We start from the raw sequence: 21367 nt of genomic DNA on the forward strand, positions 1-21367 counted from the left end.
AGAATACGAAAAAATATAGTGGCCTTGTGGGATATGGGATGCAGAAGTGCTGTATTTTTCCGTATTCCAATCGCGCTTGTGTGTTATCATTGGCGTATGGGTAGGTAGTGGGACCCATGGTGGGACTCTTTGGTTATTTAAGGAAAGAAGGGACGGTGAGGGCCTTTGATGCACGGCCTCGACCCTGCAAGGTTTTAAAGGCAGTTGAAACTATTGGTAATTTAATACTCAAAATGATTATTATCATAAAACCTTTCTTGATTACGAGTAATGGGGAGAGGTTGATAGTATAAAACATTGTGAGAAACAGCTCCCTGTGATGTGACGTACTTTTCGTGAAAGAATTTGAGGTCTCGAAATCAAGCATCTGAAAGCACACAACTTCATGTGACAAAGGTGTTTTTTCTTTCATTATTATCTCGCAACTTCGACGACCAATTGAGCTCAAATTTTCACAGGTTTGTTATTTTATGCATGTTGAGATACATGTACACCAGCTGTGATAACTAGGCTTTGATTACATGTACCAATAGTGTCCAGTGTCTTTAAATGGCCGATTAAGAACTCGTCGCTACCCTTTTAATCCCTTATTAAAACCCTCCTACTGATAGACAATTCAAAACCATTCAAAATTCCAGCACTCACATTTGCCCATTGCTTTTGTACACAAATGCCAATACCATTTGAACAGTGTTGATAGTGAGCTTTCCTACCCCTCAAAACCAAGTAGTTTTGAAAGGTGTGTTACCATAGCCGAATGGTTTCTAATGGTGCACAAACCCCACAGTGAAGGTATGTTGATAATGTATATATGGACTGAAGGATGGAGTTTTCATGGAATTGTTAGGTGTCCCTGTCTTTTTATGAGCTTATTATTAGGCTCAGTAAATTCACAGAAATCTTACAGTTTGCACAATGCATACAATTTAGTGTGTTTTAAAACAAATCTACCATCATTGCCTTTTTGCAATTCTTTATTTTACAATGTACACTGAAAAACACTGAGTGTTGCATTAATTTTTGTAGATGAAAACTTTTTGCTAGGCTTTTCATTTGAAATACAAAAAGGAAATGGATGTTAATTGTTATGCCCTGCGGAGGAGAAGCCCTGATGGGGCATACTGTTTCCGACATGTCTTTCCGTGTGTGGGTTTGTATCCACATTCAAACCCAGTAGCTAGAGGCAGTTCGAATCCTATGTTTTGGCAGTGGGTACCGCAACGATATAAGAGATGTTAAATATGAATCTGGGATAAAGAATTTTTGGTTACCCATACATCAATGTGTGTTAGCACTGTATACTCAGTAACTGTCCCGAGTCCTGTGAAAAAATATGACAGTCATGTTAATTGTTACTCGGGTGGGATTAGAACCCACGACCCTTACATGTCCATACGTATGTACATGTATCATGATTTTGCTTGGGGACCATATTTGCTTGATACGTGGACATGTACTTTGCATAGGAATAGGCAAGTAGGGCAACTTTGAGTGGAGCTTGAAGGCAAGCCAAAAACATTATATTTCAATTTTTTTTTTATATTGTGGAGAAAACATATGGGGGTAAATTTACACTGAAGTAATCGCTGGATCACGTGATCCACAAGGTCAAATTCAAGGTCAAAGTACAGGTCAAAAGGTTATCATACCTAAGCATATTCCTACAAAAAAAGTATTGGCAGATTTAGAAAGCTTACACAATTTCCTTTCCAAAGACCAATTTCAACCAATTTGTCCAAAAGGTTACCGATTTATGGTCATTTGAATATCAGAGGTCAGGCGCTTTTTGACCGAAATCGACGAGAAAGAACATGCCGTAGCGCGAAAACCGTTTATCGGATGGAGTTGAAATTAGAAATTTGAGCTTGTTGAGCCACAATTACCCCATAAACCAAATTTGAGCAAATTTGAAAGGGGTAGGGTTTAACCCATTGGGTGATTTGACACGGAATGATCCACAGCTGAAATGATTAAGTATGTTCTACTTCATCCAAAGCTGTATGTTCTTTTTATGTTTACAATTGTATATCATGTGCAGACGCACACATACATACGTGTTCGTAGTTTGTTGCGTTACTTCGTTCTACTATATTTTACTCAGGTGATTTTAGAACAGTCTGATGCAACAGATCTCAAACAGATCTCAAACAGATCTCGAACAGCCTGCTGCTACAATTGGCACATTTTAACAATGGTTGGTTGTCAAGTGACTTAGTCCCTAACTTAATTTGTTAATTTACAATTCTAACTTTACATTTATATGTTTTAATCGATCTTTGAGTGTCTGGTCTCAACTCACGTTCTTAAATTTTGATCTGTGGGTGGTGTGTAATGTTGTGTGATATTGTTCCCATTATTGTCTGTTCTACAGGGAAAAGTACAAAAGCATTTCTTATCTGCTTCACTTTTTTCTACCATGCTGGCTCCATTTTAATCTGCTCTGTTACTAAAATTCAGTAATCCAATTCATTGTTCAATTAATTACAGGCTGTAATCATCGACATATCTGTACATTACCCTGAGTCAGTGAAGTAAATGTTGTTGTTACTTTCTTATTTTGAAATACTGAGTGTAACTGGTGGTGACTTCATTTATAACTCATTTAATTGGTGGTCAATACACACGGAGCCTTAAACATGTTAAATGATTTCAAGTGCATTATATTTCCATCTATAGTTAGTTTGACATGGTTGTATTTTGTTCTAAGTTGATCAATCTGATCCATCAACATGCAACAAAACTTAAATCTTTCATTGTTTGTAATTTTTATGTTTGTACATTTCATTATTAACACAAATTATTTCAAGAGAATATTTCTTTTGTATACCTTTTTTAAAAGTAAATTTTTTTAAATTGGAAAATGTTGTACATGTAGGAGAAGCCTTTTGACCTAACCAATACTGTCTTGGACTATAACTTATTATAAATAAAATAATGAGAAGAAAACCTGTCATAAAAGTCTTAGAAGTCGCGGCCGAGTGGTTAAGAGCATCAAATTCAAGTTCTGGTGCTAAGTCGCTGGAGTGTGGGTTTGAATCCCAGTCGTGACACTTGTGTCCTTGAGCAAGATACTTTACTATAATTGCTTCTCTTCACCCAGGGGTATAAATGGGTACCTGCGAGGGTAGAGGTTGATATTGTGAATAAAAAGCTTTCGGAGCGCCACGGCAGCTCGGGGCTGTATACTCCCTATTGGGAGCTGAGAAAGATTAAAGGGATGTTTATTGGCTTAATGACCAGGGGACTAATGTAAAGCGCATTGATACGGTTTATTGTGAAATGCGCTGTACAAGAATTTGTTGTTATAATTTAATTGAAATATTTGGTAGCCCTACATTGCATAAATGTCTCCTGGCAAGTGCACTCATTTCAGATAGTTGTGAATAGATTATGTTGGTACTTGAATGTTAACTTGCGCAAAACAATGTCTTTCTCAAACAAAAGGCTTATATGATGAAGCAATCACTCGGGACCAGGTTGGCATATTGTATGGGTCCCTGTCTTCTCATGTCTTTTTATCCTGGTTTGAATCTTACTTCAGATCAGGGCCATGCACAGTATATAGATTTAAGGGGGAATCGGGAGCAAACATTTTCAAAGTCATGATACCTTGTTATACCATGATAACCACACTCAAGTGTATTTTTTTATGATATTTGTCCTACAATTATCCATACATTAATATATTTTTCTTTTTCTATTTTGTATTCAGGTCAGCTTGGTGCAATTTGCAAGAACTGGGAGCATTTGATAATTATTTCTCTTTATGGGAAATAACTCTAGCAAGAGAAGGTCCCACAATAAACCAAGCAGCCCTGAACATCCACCTACCAGTGGAAGGAAGCGCTCTCTTAAGCCAGATCTGGCAGCAGGAGACGCAGAGAATCCTGTCCCTGAGGAAGACGTACAACCCCCTCATCGTGTCAATGAGGAGACAAAAGAAAGGTTATTGAATCCACCAGGTCCAAAAGGCCAAATAGATGCTCATATGCATAAATCATCGGATGGAAAAGGAAGCAAAGGGACAGGCTATGAGATGAAAGCTGAACATCGGGAAGACGAGGCCAGTTACGTTGAGATCTCACAGGTGGAGCTCTCTGGTGAGAGGGAAGAGCCTAGACCTGAACGAGATAGGTTTAGAGGCAGTTACAGACGCAGTGGCAAATTCAAACGTATCATGTCATCTCTATCTCCACAAGAAGCTGCAACTATGTCAGGCAATGAGAGCAAGATGGAAAGTACTATCCATTTAGCTAATGATGTCATCCAAAGAATGAGAAGTGAAGATTGTGAGAAGGTTGTAGAAGCCACCCAACAGCTATACCGCATGGTAGATGATGCATGGAGTACTCCTAGGTATGGCCGGGATCTAGCATACAGCATCAGTGACAATCTACGCACTGAAGGAGGGTTAGACATACTCCTCGCAAACTGTAAATCAGATGACAAGGCTCTGCAGGTGAACTCTGCACGCCTCCTGGAGCAAGTCATGACAGCTGATAACAGAGATTATGTCGTTAAGCATGGCCTGGAATCTGTTGTTAAATTGGCTTGTTCTCGTAAGGAGCCTACTCTTCTCCAGATTGGAATGGGCCTTCTTGAAAATCTCTTCAAGCATTCTGAAGAAACTTGCACCAAAGTGACAGATCGAGGTGGCTTGACTGCAGTTTTGTATACATGCCGCATGAGTGATAGTATTACACTGCGCCACTGTGCCGCAGCGTTAGCCAACTGTGCTATGTATGGGGGTCCTGCCAACCAGCAGAGGATGGTTGACCAGCGTGCCTCTGAGTGGCTGTTCCCGTTAGCTTTCAGTACAGATCACAGTATTCGTTACTATGCCTGTCTTGCTGTTGCTGTCCTCTCAGCCAATCAGGATATCGAAAAATGCGTTGTGAACTCTGGCACTCTAGACCTGGTGGAGCCGTTTGTTACAACGCATGACCCCTTAACCTTTGCTAAGAGTGACAAGGCTCATTCACAAGGAAGGTCAGAGCAGTGGTTACTTCACCTGATGCCATTGTTAGACAGTACAAGAAGAGAAGCACAATGTCTGGCTGCATTTCATTTTGCAATGGAAGCAGCCATAAAGAAGGAACAAGGCAGACACAAGGTACGTATAGGCCTACAACCCTCACATTGGTTTTGCATTATGTGAAAAGATTGTATATTTCTGTACTCATTCAGATGTTGGTGTACATGTATGCATCACAAATATTACATCATTATTTTCTACGAAAGAAATACATAATACAAACTGAGGCCCAGCATTCTCCTTACAAATGCCAGTTGAAAACCTGTAATGTACAAAGACCAGTAAAAATGTTGTCTCAGTGACAAGTTAATAATCAGTCCCACTGGTTATGTTGTCAATGAAACATAATGATGGCCTTGCTGCAGTATCAAGAAACTGGATTATGACTTACTTGCTTTATTTCGCTGGTTGGATGATACAGGTGAAGTACTGTACATGTACAAAGTATGAAAGTCCTGACTGTCAAGCATTCCTGTTAATCAGGAGCCGTAGTCCTGACCATGTGCTTGAGGTTGAATTGTGAGAATCAGTTGCCAATGCCTGTAGGTTTTTAAACCTGCACACTTCTTAGTACTATACATTTGTACAAACAACATTATACTGTACATTAAACTTATAAATCAGAGGTCCACTGTGACTATTACTTTGAACTTGTGTTTTAAAGTCTTTCACTGGCAGTGAGGTGATGTGGGTTTACAGACCATTTAGGTTTTCCTTTTTTAACCATTTGAAAGCCAGGTAGAGGTAGTTTCCACTTTCACTTTCACCCTGACATTATTATACTACTGGCACCAAGAAACTACATTATGACTTACAAAGCCAAAAGAACAAAGTTTGTGGCACCAGGATTTATCATTACTTGGTTTATTTTGTATTTATTTTCTTTCCCTTTTGGGCTGGGGAATGGGAGAGAAAGTACCATATTCACACACGGTGGGCTCACAACACCTGGACTGTGGGACATGGCTGCAATCAAGTCAAACCAAGGCTGGTATCTTGGTCTGCCCAGACTTGCCTCCAATGAGCTGATATCAAATGAAACACAATGGTGGACGTCTTGGATGGCATGTAATCATCTTTAAAACAAGAAGGATAAAGGCTTGGAATTAGTGTGTACTTAGAGGAAGAGTTTGAGCATTAATTTTACTGCCACCTGCCCATTTTGTGGTGATGAAATGGAGCGGTGCACTTTGTTTTGGTCACCCAATGTGACACAAGAACACCAAAGTCATGCCCCCCCCCACTTCTATCATGCATTTTACCTTTTGGGACAAGTTTGCATGTCAACAAATCAGCCAGTGTTAACTGGTTTTAAATGAGGAAATTGCATAAATTGCGTTAATCAGTATAACTTTAATTGGTACCCTGATTAGTACTCTCATCTAGCCTCAACCTTGGTCAATGGGTTGATTTTTAGAAGTGTAGCATGGTACATGTAGTAGGCTACGTGTCTCATGCTTGATACTGAAGCAAAACGAAACCACGGAAAAACAAAAATACTTTTAGATGAGTATTTGTTATTTTATTTATTTGTTTTAGGCCAAATAAAAAGTGTTGAGTGTACAGTCCCTTGGTTAACAGAAGCAGAAAGTTTGTGTTTAAAGGCCTATCCCTGTTGTACGGTGTAGATCATTGTGTGCATACCCATATTTGTCTGTATGTGTTTCAACAGCCTAATTTTAAAAAAACCTAAAATAAACAGTGTAAATTTTATGTAAAGTGGTTGTTCTACCTCCATAATAATAATAATAATAATAAGACTTGTAATGCGCACATATCCACCCTGCTGGGTGTTCAAGGCGCAGTAAAACCAAAAACAAAACAAAAACAAAACACAACACAAAGAAAAACAGACACAACAAAATTAGTCATTGAAAACCTGTGACATAAGATAAGTTTTGAGAAGAGACTTGAATTTTGCAGTACAAAGACAAGATCGAAGATTAAGTGGTAGAGAGTTCCAGATGCGTGGCGCGGCTGAAGAAAAAGACCTGTCACCCCATGAGTGTCGAGACTTGGGTTCAATGAGGAGAAGCATAGAACTTGATCGAAGATTCCTTGATGGAGTGTAAACTTGAAGCAGTTCAGAAATATAGTGGGGAGCCTTGCCATTAAGAGCTTTGTGGACAATGAGCATCAGCTTGAAGATGATTCGTTGAGAGATAGGGAGCCAGTGTAGTTGTTTCAGAATGGGGGTGATAGAACACGATTTTTTAGACAGTGTCACAATGCGGGCAGCAGTATTTTGGAGCCGTTGAAGTCTGGAAATCTGGTTGTTAGGAAGACTGTAGAGAAGAGCATTGCCGTTGTCAAGACGAGAAGTAACAAATGCGTGAATGACCTTTTCAGTGGCACTTTTGTCCAAGTACTTGCGAATCTTACCTATATTCCTGATGTGATATGATGATAAACGAACAATGTTGTTGATGTGTGGCTGAAGTGTCATTGATGAATCAAAAATAACCCCTAAGTTCCGAGCTTTTAGCGAGGGAGCTATCCGAGCATCACCGATGGAGATGTATGGCACTGAAACCTTAGTTAACTGTTGACGTGACCCAAATAGAAGGAACTCTGTCTTATCATCATTTAACTTCAGGAAGTTTTGTTGTGTCCAACGTCGAATCTCTTGTATGCATTTCTCAAGTCTTGCAATAGATGCATTGGCGTTTTCTTGAGAAGATTTAAACGTGATGTATAGTTGAGTGTCGTCTGCGTACACATGGTAATTCAGATTAAATTTCAGGATGATGTCATGGTTGTTGTGAGGTCAAACGTAGTGTCAAATTACCACCATGGTTGCACTCACTGTCGTGATTTATCAAAAAAGCTACACCTGTACATGTGCTCTGTCCTCTATGCTGGAATTAAACAGTGATTTACAGACCCTTGTGAGATGTTCATTCAAACAACCTACAACTTAGTGAGATACTCTGTACAATAATGTACTACATGTACGAGGCACCGTACAAAACTACTAAACACGGCTGACTCCCACATTACATTTGTAATCAAAGTCTCTCTAATTTAAATTAACCATTGTAAGGGCCTACTCTTACATCAGTGAGGAAGCATAGAGGAAGGAACCTCCATACAACCACAGACTATTGTAGATGAAGTCACAAGTCCCAAGACCGTACATGTACATGTAATGTACATCCGCACACACCCACACAGGCTGATTGGAGCATCCAGGCATACATTATCTAGGGATTGGGATGTACATTGTAGTTAGTCTGAGAGTAGCAGCTGTAATGCCATTATGTGTTGTAGGTGTACCTGGATCTGCTAGGTCAAGGCCTCAAGGTATTCATCAATAATTGCCAGTGCTCATTATGTATGTACAAAACTAATGGCCCTGTTGTTTGCATACAATTCACAGCCACTCACTCTTAATTAAACCATAGGACACACTGTATTACAATTGATCAGTCAATATATTTTTGTGAACATAAAAAGACCAACTACATGTATGGCCAAATTTGTCTTGCTACAAGAAACACAGTAATAGGTACAAGGGTGGTTTGGCATCATTGAAATATTTTTGAAAATTTATATTCAAGCCAATTGTGACTTTTGATTTACTGATTGACATTATCAGTAGCACATCTTATAATGATCCCTAGCAAACAGTAGCCCATCTTAATGAAACTTAGTGAGCAGAACATAGCACACCGATTCTATCTTTGCATTGACACAAAGCAAACAAATACATTGTTTTTAAATGTTTCCTTGTGGTGCATAAATTGTTTGATCAGTCTTTGTTTGAAGGGGGAAAACGTATACTAGGTTCAAAAGTACAACATGTGTTTGTAAAAGCTACTTAAATTGTCATACTGCCAATACATGTATGCAAACATCCTCTGTAGAACAAGTTTTTGATGTGATGAACTATATTGAGCAGTCTTACAACATTACTAAAACTTACAATATTTCTAATAAAATCTGTATATTTTTGGTTCAGGTATTCCATGACATTTTGGTGATTCCTGCTCTACGCCGAGTTGCTTCCTCCAACAATGAAATTGCATCCAAGCTCTGTATCCAGGCCCTACGTACAATTGGTGAAGAAATCCCTGCTAAGCTCTCCTTCAACATATCCTGCTGGTCAGTCAAAGAAGTCCAAATGTGGGTCAAGAATATTGGCTTTGTCAATTTCTGCCCTGCATTTGAGCGTCATAAGGTTGATGGAGATTTACTGTTAACAATCACAGAGGCTGAGTTGCAACTGGATATTGAGATGGACAGTAGTCTGCTTAAACGCAGGTATGGATTTGTCAGACTTATTTGCATTTTTCTTAACATGTAGATGAGATTGGTTCACTTTGCCAACTGTAATGTACTAAAATCTCTTCCATTTCCAAGTTCATTACAAACACAGCAATGTAAAATTGTATTTTTTCACAGGGGCTGGAATGCCCAGAGGCTGGAATGCCCATGGGCTGGAATGCCCAGGGGCTGGAATGTCCACGGGCTGGAATGCCCAGGGGCTGGAATGCCCAGGGGCTGGAATGCCCAGGGGCTGGAATGCCCAGGGGCTGGAATGACCAGGGGCTGGAATGACCAGGGGCTGGAATGCCCAGGGGCTGGAATGACCAGGGGCTGTAATGACCAGGGGCTGGATGATCAGGGGCATTTAAAGGCAAACAACCCACAAAGAAAATCTACACATAATATACACAAAGATCTGTCATAAGATTTATAAACACACAAGGTATATGTTGTACCTTAATAGTGTATACAAGTATTGTTAAAAGTTGGATGGTTAAAGGATAGCAATTTGAACACCCCTAATCTGTGAAAATATCAGCTTGTTCTTTTTTGTTTAAATACTTGGCATGTCTATGATTTCATTGAAATTTGTAAAATTGGAACAGCCTTAACTGAAACAATATTTTCAAACAAATAACACACCAAACACATTAACAAGAAACAAGAGAGCATTGCGATCAGCAGCAAATGTACATTATGTATTTTAACCTATTAGCATATCAATATTAACAGTACACTTTCCGAATCAACCTTTAACAACGAGATGAACCCTACACTGATGGTGCTTATTTGACTTTGTCTGCATTTCTTGTCTGCAATTTTCTGTCCCAAATGCTGTCTTGTGCCACTGCTATAATAGATTTGCTTACTTTTACAATGTTAATTTTATTTTAAAATCAATGATCAGCATATACCTAGATGTAGTCTTGACTGCAGTGATTTGTACGGATTGTGCATGTATTACCTACATGTACCCATCTACCCTTCAGCATATACCTAGATGTAGTCTTGACTGCAGTGATTTGTACGGATTGTGCATGTATTACCTACATGTACCCATCTACCCTTCAGCATATACCGCTGTAGTCTTGACTGCATTGTCTACATGTACTTGTAGTATCACAGACATGGATCAATAATTATTCTACTGTACAAGTGCTTTGTGAGCCAGGTAGCAAATCTCTAGGGATTACGTGCATATATTGTGTGTGGACCACACCAGAGATACTGTACATACCCCTAGCCCTGGCGGCCTTACACTTTCGTATTACATGTATACTACAGTGACGTCCTGGATATCAGGGTCCATTTCTGGGGCGGGAAATTTTCAAATCTTCATAACTCAAATCTTACCTGCAAGAAACCACTAATTTCAAAAGATTCACATTCCATGGCAGCATATATTTTTCTGTGGTGGGTTTTGGTCGTCATATATTATACTCTTCACAAATCCGTCATTTTCAAGAAATAATGTAGCTCCAAGCGTTAAGAAATTCCCATTTTTGTTCGTACTCTCACAGTCTGCCGTGTGTACGCAAGACGCACAACGCGCAGATCTTGCGTTGTGTTGGCGTGTTAACGCTGTGCGGTCAAGATAAGGTGACCAAGAATGCGTCTTGCACGCAAATTTATATGCGTACGCACGGCAACAGACAACACTGTGGGATCTGCATTTTTCACGAAAATTTTGGATTTGTGTAGAAAATATGACGACCAAAACCCACCGCAGAAAATGTATGCCGCCATGGAATGTGAATCTGTTGAAATTAGTGGCTTGTTGCAGGTAAGAATCGAGTTGTGAAGCTTTAAAAATTTTCCGCCCCAGAAACCGTATAGTTAGGACTCTGTGTCTGTGTACAGAGAAAGAGTCGTATATTTTCTATACATACCCCCATTGTGCTTTTATGGCATCCTCAATACATCAGACTGAGTGGGTCAGCAAGAACGGATTGTGACCCTGGATATAAACATCAGCTGGTCAGTTGGCAAGACTACGGCCCCGACACCTTTTCAAAGAACCTGTCTTTGCTATATTATGCCCATTTAGTTTCCTCACATAAACCAATTTTGTTTTTAACGAGTAACTGACATGCAGGAAATTTACATCAATACAGATAGGGGGCCTACATTTGTGTAATTTACTCTTGATAAAGAAAAAGTTACATCATGTAACTTTTTTTAAGGTTACAGGATTTAATTTACTGGAAAACAATGTTGAGGTATTGAAGTTGAGCTTAGGGCAGAATCATGAAATTATTGCTTAGCACAATGCAGGATGTTGGAGAATGGACTTGACTTGTTTCATGACATTTTCCTAAAAGCACAGGTCATTCTTCCCATTGAACTCCACATGTTTGCAAAATGTACATTGTCTGAATATTTGAGAGGTAGATGTGGGTGATAGAGGGTTATAGTATTATGTTACTGTCTGGGAATGGCAGCTGCACATGCTCAACATGCACTGTACAATACGTATGCCCTGTACATACATGCCCTGTTACACTTTGCTCATTGGATGATACATGTATGGATAGCATTCCAAGCTTCAAATACCTCGAAGAATCACTCACATGATGTCTCCTTATAAAACCTGTGTATTAGTAACAAATTAACTTTGAAAAATATGTAAATTGACTGCTTATACAGTAATTCCCTAGTCATTTACTCTATAAAAATATAGCACGTGTGTTATAACATTATCTTCAAGCATGTGATGATGAGCATTTGATGGAAACGCACCACTATTGAGATTAACTTCTTGTACTTTGGACATAGCTTATACATGTATAAGCACAAAAATAGTGATTGTAAACAATAAAATCAATGAGTTTGTTGTGATTCTTCCAAGGAATACAAAGTGCTCAGAGGACAGTCAAGAGATGAAGTGACAATTGCAAGAGAAAGTCAACTGTTCTCAAGGAAACCCACCAATATTAAAGATAAAGTCATGAGAAATGGTTTCAATCAAGTCCTTGGAACTAAGCAGAATCAGTTCTTATCTGAATAAAATCTACTCCAACAAACATGTAGATAAACACGTACAAATATAGGTTTGCTACATGTACCTCAACAAATCTCTTCGCTTACATGGAAATATTTTTTAATTTGATGTACAGGTTTTTGCGTGAGTTAGCCCGCCTCAAGTCTAACTCTAACAGCGGAGATCGTGAGCTTGGTGATTGGCTAAAGAGCCTAGGTCCTGAATACCCACAATATACCCACAATCTTGTGCATTGTGGGATAGACTTCAGTCTGTTACCCTTTATATCAGATGATCATCTGAAGATTGATGCAGGAATCACTAATGGAGTCCATCGCATGAAGATACTATGGGCCATCAGACCACAAGGTACTCATTTATTATTCAAATGGACTTTGACCTTTATTCAATAATGACATCACTATAGGCTCTCTAAGATGTGCAATGGGGCTTTCCTCAATAAATAAGTTTGGTTTGCAGATTGACTATATTCAATCTTTGTTTCCAATGAAAATCCAATGCAAATTCATCTTGACCTGGACGAAACATCAACTGTGAGATCCTTGGTGCAAATCACTTGGGTATTTTCTCTTTTTTAAAATGCCTTTATGCACTCTACAAAGAATTGAAACGTTGATACAAACTTGGAAGAGGAAAGCTGTTGATGTCAGAAACTTGCCTATATGAGTGAGTGGGATATCTGCCAATTTACTGACCTTAAAGTAACATGAATATACAGTAGATTGTTAATACACTGTGTGTTTCTTGCTTTGGTGTTGGATCAAACCTCATAAAAGGGACATGTTTCATTCAAAATCGGCAATGACAGCATCATAGTCAGAGTACTCTAAGTTTATTGTTCTTTTTCCTCATTTGAAAATTTGTTGTAACCATGTAGCAAGGTTCCACCTAACTCATATCAATTTTATCAATGCTTATAGTTAAATTAAGTTGTAAAATTTAATGTAGCATTTATGGCTGGCTATATGTTGCTTAGGCAAATCAGCTTAAAAACTCAAATCTAGAGTATGCATTATGTAAGCACTTTGCTGCTTTGTTTGTATTTGCACCTAAAGGTGAGTAATGTGATTGCTGTTTTAATTATCATGTTTTGTCCAAAATTTTGCAATTGTTTAAGCATGTGTCGTATTGTTCCCTAGGATTTCTTAAAAGCAGTCGCCAAACAAAGACCCACTATTTTTGCGTATTCCTGGGATGGATTTCACAAAGAGTTAGGACTCGTCTAATCTTGAGTTAGACGAGTTACTCGTCCTAACTTAAATGTAGGACGAGTACTAAAGGAACGATTTCGCAAAAGATAAGAAGGGTTCATCGCCTCCTAACTTCCATGGCAACGGCCCGAATCTGTCCTAAGTTAGTGTTGCATGTTTAATTGCTACACTGTTGGCTGGCTTACTGCGAAGATATTACACCGTTTGTAGATTTGACCCCTGGTGCATCATTTTACATCCGCTTGTAGATTTGAGCCTTAGCTGATAAAAAGTGCATGTAAGATAGTGATTCACCTCATTGCATACTCCTTATTTACAAGTTGTTTAAAAAATATTGTAAACAGTATAATGGGTTTAGTCTTTTAAGTGTGGCAAACTGCACTTTCCTTTTTAAAACCCCACATGTAGTTTAATATTACAGTTTGCTGTAACAATAAGTGTTATATCCCAAGAGACTTGGGATATTTGTAGATGGGAAGCTAATCATAGAGATAGAATGTGTGACCCTCAATCAATCCATGAGTTACCCCAATCACAAGAATAAGATGCAGGGCAAGCATTCTCTGATATCTGACATGTCTGATTGCAGCTTAATCACAACAAATGTTCATCTGTTCTCAAGATATACAATTGCTCAGCCAAATCTATGAGACTTGACATTTGGGGTGCAGTTAGTAATTAAAGCTGGATGTAATTGTTTGCGTATACTTCAGACACAGTAGTCTTTACATTACACTGACTGCTAAGTTGATTATGGATTTATTATTACATGTAGTTTCATATTTTCAATATATTTTTGCTGATATCAATTAAGAAACTGAACTCTTTCTAACTTGAACTCTTTTCTTTCATTGGATAACATACATGTATCTACCGGGTACATATTAATGTATATTCACAGCACATAAGAATGTATGAGAATAGACTACTGAGTGCAGGCTTTTGTGATTGGAATCCAACCCTGACAAACTTGATTCCAGAGCAGATTCCTTGTACTGTACATAGGTTTCTAATGAGAGACAACCTGGGAGTCATGTTAGTTGCAAAGGGTACACACACAATCCTATTACAGAGTACAGTTCACACAATGTACATTATAGTTGTGAAACATACACATGAATGTTACTTGTATTTTAGACAACATGAAGGGGGTTGTCAATCTTGAGTATGGGTGAGAGGGGAGAGATTGTCAAGTTTTTGTATAGGGTTTGAACAATTTGTTTGTAAACTGTTTTGATGCTTAAATTTGTAAATTGGAAACAGTTTTACAGCATGCATCTTCTTGACTTTACAAGTTGGTAATGTTTATGCGAGATGCTTGGCACTAAAGGTTATTTTCTCAGGGCTGGAGACATTTTGACATGCCAGGGTGCACCATGGCCGGCCATTGGAATACCATGACATGAAAGGTTGATCAATACATCATAAATAGGACTGTTCTTGCTGTGTCTTTTGTCACATGTTTTCTTTCCCCAGCGCATTATTTTTATGTTTTCTTGTTTCATTTAAGTTTGGCAGGTATAATCAAAAGCTATTGTTTCATTTAAGTTTGGCAGGTATAATCAAAAGCTATTGTTTTACGTTTTCTTTTCCTTCATGCTGCTAATAATTTGATTTGATTTGCATTTTCAGCTTTTGTTTTTAAAAACTGTATCATTTCCAAAACAAACTATAATTTCCAGAGACCTAGTTGAGCGTTATTCCCCTTGATTTACAGGAATGAAGCTTTTGAAGCAAAGTGTGAAAGCAAGCACGCCTGATGCCAACAATCACGTGTTTCCATGGCTGAAGGACCCCCCACGCAAATCACATGTAGACAATGGGAAGTATTGTTCCATTATTTCTTATCATTTGGACATTTCAAATACTTCCAAGAATATTCAGTGAGGCTTAACAATGCCAGCATGGTCTTTGTTACTAACCCCATTCATATAGATGATAGAAAGTAGATTGTAAATACATGTATGTACCTCTAGATGTGCACCGTTGCTCATTTTGATTTCACATTTTAATTGGCTCCAAAGTTCAAGCGCAGCCAAACTCATTCTGTATATTGCTTAATACTGTAGTCTTTGCGTTCAAACTATTTATTTCCACTTTTTTGCTTGTGTTTTCCATGAGTTGTGATATTTCAGTTGCTTCCTTGTTCTGTTCAACATTTAATGTCATTTGCATCATGAAACATTTAAGATGTTAATACTATAATGTGGTGTAGCTGAGAGGGAGGGGCGCCAGTTAGGTAAACAATATTAATGCAATACATGGAGTCAACTCTATCATTCTTAGCAAGTGATTTGGTGGGAAAGAAAATAATTGAGATTAAAATTTGATTTAAAAAAAAAATAAAACACCAACAACAGCAGCCACAAAGTTTGGTTGGTCAGCTGGGTCAAACATTAAAATATAGGATAATTTTGTTGGAATTACATATATGTAGACCAGTTTATGTTTAAATTTTCCTTTATCTGTTTCAATTGCTATATAAAACATATTCAATATGATCCTTGTCCTGTGTGTCAGTTTGGATTACAAAGTCCTTTGCTAACACTTACAGTATATTTCTAGCCTATAACCTTACCAATTTATCACCACATTTGTACAGAAAAACAAATTCACTGATTCAAATTTCTAATGTACAGTACCTTAACACGTCGACTTACAAATCTGATTTAATAAACACAAGTGAATCAGATATCAAATTAAATCCACTAGATTTCAATGTAAGAAGGCTGTTACTAACATATCCTTAATATGCAACAATAGTTTCCACGGATCAATTTCTTCTTCAAAACATGTAAGCCTACATGTCTGTGTTTCTTAAAAAATTCAAGTCACTTTTGTTGTTAAGTAAAGTTTAGTGAGTTAAAATGAAAGGTAGATCTCTGTTCAAGTAATAACCAACAATACACCATAGTTAGCAATTTTTCATAAGGAACATGTTGCATATTATTAAATGCAGTTGATTCTTTATTAGTTTGAGTATTTGTTGTGAATCAGGCAAAAAGGAAAAGGTTGAAGCTTTCCAGAGTGTTGAACGTGTAAGCACACAACAGTTGCCATAACAGAGCAGAGTTTGAGCTAGTATCAAATTATAATATTGGTTGATATGCGCATGGTGTATGGGCAAAATCACACAACAGTGATAGCCTTGCCTCAGAAAAGGTCATTGTGACTTTTTGCCTGCCTACCCATGTATCTATCTGCCTGCCTGCCTTGCAACCTGCGTGCCTGCCTGCCTGCCTGCCTGCCTGCCTGCTTGGGTGGGAGTGTACATTTTGTACATACTGTAAAGTTCATATTGATGTTATGCGTATCATGACTAGACAGTGTAATGATGCTGCACTCTGCATTATACACGTAATATATGGTGTCTGCTTCTGCAACCATTTTATCAAATCCAGCTGAATCTACATGCTAAACCTCAATCAAATATGAGACCTCATTGTTGAGATTTTAAATGCAACCCTCGAAAAATGGTCTGTAACCTAGTGACTCCTTGTCACACACTCTCATCTTTCCAGGAAACATGTAATCCATTGACCTGCTTATGCAGACAACTGTGAATTACAAAGTATGACAAGGTTGGAATTAGCATTAGAGGCAAGCAGTGATGGGACCTTGTTGACTCCACCTAGGCTTGTTATTTGAATGAGTGTTACACTATGGCTTCACCATGTTAGTGTGATATGAAATCTTGCTGTAAACAACTTGGTGTTTTAGGAATTGTGTGTACATAATGTATCTGATGATGTATGTTTATGTCATAAAATGATGAACATTTCGTTTTTTTAAATAAAAAGAATTGCAGTAACAAACTATGAAAAAAAATATGTGTTGCATACAATTCAACACAACACCTGGAATTCAACAGTCTGTTTACTTCTGTGCAACAATAGAAACTGCTACAATTGCATTTCAAAGACGAACAATGGGAGGATATTGGGGGAAATAAAGCAAAAAACTAATTATGTCAATTACTTGACAGGCTATCCCCCAGGGTTATGTTTGACATAGTTGTCACCCGTAGAATCTATACATGTAAGTCAAACATTATCCTATGTCAGTCTCAATCTTGAGGTGTCAAACTTAATCCTGTTCCTTAATTAAGATTAGTGTAATTTGTTCTCAAAGATTACATTTATTTAAACTGAAATCAAACCTGCCTATTAGCATGTTTGAAAATATCACTTAAACAAATGTACTCACTTTTGAGGAGAAAATAAAATAAGTGTTGCGTTTTGAAAAATGATGAGAATACGACCCTGGTGATGCTTTGACCATTCTATTTGCCCTGGGCTTTGCCTCAGGAAGATAGACCACTCCGAGATCACAGAGGGACTCATAGTTTGAACCATATTGAAGCACTCAAAGTTTGTTAATGTAAAATATTTTGAATGCCTCAATAAAAATAACCAGTTTTGTATTAACATTTGTTGTTTTCACCAGAAAGTGAGCATTAGAGAATGAGAACTAATTACTTATTGCGAACAACCAATAATAGAGAGCCCTATGACCAGTGATTGACAGTCTAGTCTTAATTTCATAGGTGGGATTTGAAGCGTTGCATTCAATTTAATGCTTCATTTCATGCATAATGCTTTGCCAAGCAAGAATTAATTAAACTGATACTGGAGAGTGTGCTCACACAGATTGAAATTGCATCCATTACGTGGAGATATGAAGGATTGGTTTCTAGTACAAAAGTGATTTGCCAGGTTGCAGTCACAACAAGGAAATTAACGTAGAGTTTGGGGTTTACATGTGCAATTACTACAGAATCCATAACAGTAATACAGTTGAAGATGAATAACTGAGTGCAGTTTATAAGTTCTCATCTATGATCCATTTGTGACTCGGTATTGAAGCCTGAGTGCTAGGATTAGGGTTAATATAAGTAAATTGTCTTTATATTCCATCACCTTGAGAATTCTAGTCTGTGATTAGACATCCTTCCAAACAAACAGCCAACTTTAAATAACAATGGATCACCGTGTTGAAATTTTTTTAGCGAATGGAACAAAGAAAAACATAAACTGTCATTCACAGAAGCCTTGTTGTACCTGGTTGGCAAGCTATATTACCCCATCAGGGCCCAATTTCATAGAGGTGCTAAGCTAAAAAATTTGCTTTAGCATGAAATTCGCTTAGCATGAAACTTGATAAAAACAGGATTACCAACCAAATTTTACATTGTTGCATATTGCTAGTAAGTGGTATTCAGCTGTTGTTTGCAAATCCTGATAATCACGAGAAAATTTGGTAATCCTGTTTTTATCAAGGAAAAGATTTCATGCCATGCAAAATGTTGTGCTTAGCAGCTCTATGAAATTAGGCCCTGTACTTTGAAGTAAATTAGTATGATGGCGTCACATTTCCCTGTTCATGTACAATGTAGGCCTACTTGTGCGGTTTATGTGTATGATACCTCCCTGGCTATGGTTGCTTCAATATATGTAAGTGGGTACGCTGTGTAAAAGCCTTAGACAAGGTTACTTCCCAAATGTAGTAGCTAAGTAGTAGTATAGTAGTAGTAGTAAAAATAGTATGTGATGCAAAGATCATTACATACATGTATACAAGTCCATTGTCTATTGATACAGGATTTATTTTCTGAAATCCATCAAGGTTATGCAAATTTGTTGCAGAATCTAGGTCAACACTGAGAAAACAAAATTCATCTTTACAGTTATTGTGTATTGCATGAACTTTGTCTTGCAAGTGCAATGTTTTTAAGTTATTTTTTCAAATGACCGTTTCTTTTTAATGACATACATTTTTTTGTAAAACCTAATTTGTTTTCTTGTATGCTTGTACCCTACAGGAGGTGAGAAGTATCCTAAAGTGTTTGATAGTCCTACTCCTACATGTGGGCTGTCTATACCTGCTATTATATCAGATCAAACTGACAATCGTAGCAATCCCAAATATCTAGATGTCTTTATCAGTTACAGGAGAGCTACAGGATCACTCTTGGCTAGGTAAGGCCATTTGGATAGGAAAATGTACTCCAAATACGTAGGGAGGCTTTATCACAGCAGGGGAGGTTTGGTAACAAATTACTGTTTTGAGTGGTTGTTGTTCTCTGAGGATGTTGTGTTTTCTTGATACTGGCTGTATTATGGTATGAAGTAGAACATTTGTACAGGTAATATGGGTGCCACACACTTTAACAGAGGCAATGTACCATGTATACTCTCCAACACATCAATGTTTGAATGTTTTGGAAATACTAGTCATTGGATTAATACATATAATGTTATTGACAGAACTACATACGTGTACATGTACTATCATTACTATTCTCTTAGTAAATGGCAAACAAAAGTTCCTGAAGACTATACACGCCTTGTGGAAATTTCCATATGCAGATATTATTGATGGGTAAATGCAACATGAGAAGTTAAAAATAGGTTCATTTTACCATTTGTGTTGATTGCTTCATGGGTAAACTACAAACTACCTGTACTCATTATACACTGTCCTTTGACTTGTGCATGTATTGATTGTTTGATATAGAATGAATAGTGATGAGCGACTGACTGGCCATCATGTGGTGTGAAACGAGGTCAAACTATTGCATTATACTAATTAGAAATGACTTATCTTTGGACTGTTGTTAAAAATGACATGAATGGATGAGAACCAACCAAGATAATTGGCACCTTGTTGTCTTGGCTGTGGGCAGTCTATTTACGAGACTACTCTTTGTATACATGATTGCACATGGCAAATCCAATATCCAAGACTCATAGACCAATCCATGATGCTACAGGTACATCCCCTTCATACATTGACTCATCACAATTGCAAATGTGAACCAATAAGTTACATTGCTGTGTTGTTAAGTTGTGTGTTACTCGGTCTACTCAATTGTGATGGGTTCTTGCAAAATCAGAATGAACCAGGGATTGGTTGGAGGGTTGGGGTGGTTAATGAGTTTATTACAAGATCCTACTCATGTAAACATAATGTATATTATAACACCCCTTACAAAAATTCTGCCTTTTCATTGGTTTAGAGCGCGTCACATGATATGTCTTAGTTTTACTAGAAACAGCGGTCGTGTGATAGTGCATCGTTTGCCGTGTGATAGTCCGACGACTATCACATGGCGTGCAGTACCTAGACGTCTTTTTTAACCACCTCGAACCCAATCAATTGTGCATCTGTGTATCTGAAATGAGCGTACGAATGTTACATGTACAAATATTGACTGCTTTGACTCGTGCTATGGTTAAAACTTCAACTCCCTCAGTGATCCCCGGACCATTACATTTCCCCTCTGCTGCACCTCGGGAAAATAGAACGCTCTGGGGATCACCTCGGGAGTCGTAGTTTTAATCATAGCACTCGTAGCAGTCAATATTTGTATATTGAATCTGCTCAATGAAACTGAACATACATGTAAATGATGATGATTTTATATTTTTGTGACAGTTTACTAAAGGTTCATCTTCAGCTGCGAGGTTTCAGTGTCTTCATTGATGTAGAGAAACTAGAAGCTGGCAAGTTTGACAACAATCTGCTTAAGAGTGTCCGTCATGCACAGAACTTTGTCTTGGTTCTATCTTCAGGGAGTCTAGATAGATGCTTTGGAGATAGTGATCGCAAGGACTGGGTACATAGGGTAAGGACCATACAGCTTCATGCTGCCTGCCATTCAAACCCATTCAGCTATATGTATATGTATTGATTGCTAATTTCTAGTTGCACACATTTTTGTAAGCTTCCTGTTTGCAGACATGTTTGCGCCAATGTGCCCAGCTGATGAAAGTTTTGATGTAGGAAAACATTTACCAGCGAGTATGTTACATATGTATTTACATTCTATCAGTGGCGGTTTTTACAAAA

At 37.9% G+C, this 21367-nt stretch overlaps 1 protein-coding gene across 2 annotated transcripts in view; it reads left to right on the forward strand.

Moving 5' to 3' along the window:
* Positions 1-21367, forward strand: part of LOC117290265 (sterile alpha and TIR motif-containing protein 1-like) — a 28826-nt gene that overhangs the window by 1790 nt on the left and 5669 nt on the right. Inside the window, exons 2-7 of one of the 2 annotated variants that reach the window (XM_033771566.1) lie at positions 3713-5113; positions 8997-9298; positions 12421-12653; positions 15234-15338; positions 19338-19494; positions 20954-21143. In XM_033771566.1, the coding sequence (XP_033627457.1) occupies positions 3767-5113; positions 8997-9298; positions 12421-12653; positions 15234-15338; positions 19338-19494; positions 20954-21143 (2334 nt within the window). In that variant the 5' untranslated portion in view covers positions 3713-3766. The remainder of the gene's footprint in view (positions 1-3712; positions 5114-8996; positions 9299-12420; positions 12654-15233; positions 15339-19337; positions 19495-20953; positions 21144-21367) is intronic. The other variant, XM_033771567.1, reaches the window with a different exon arrangement.

The sequence above is a fragment of the Asterias rubens genome, chromosome 5 (genome assembly GCF_902459465.1).
Source record: "Asterias rubens chromosome 5, eAstRub1.3, whole genome shotgun sequence".
Lineage (NCBI taxonomy): Eukaryota > Metazoa > Echinodermata > Asteroidea > Forcipulatida > Asteriidae > Asterias > Asterias rubens.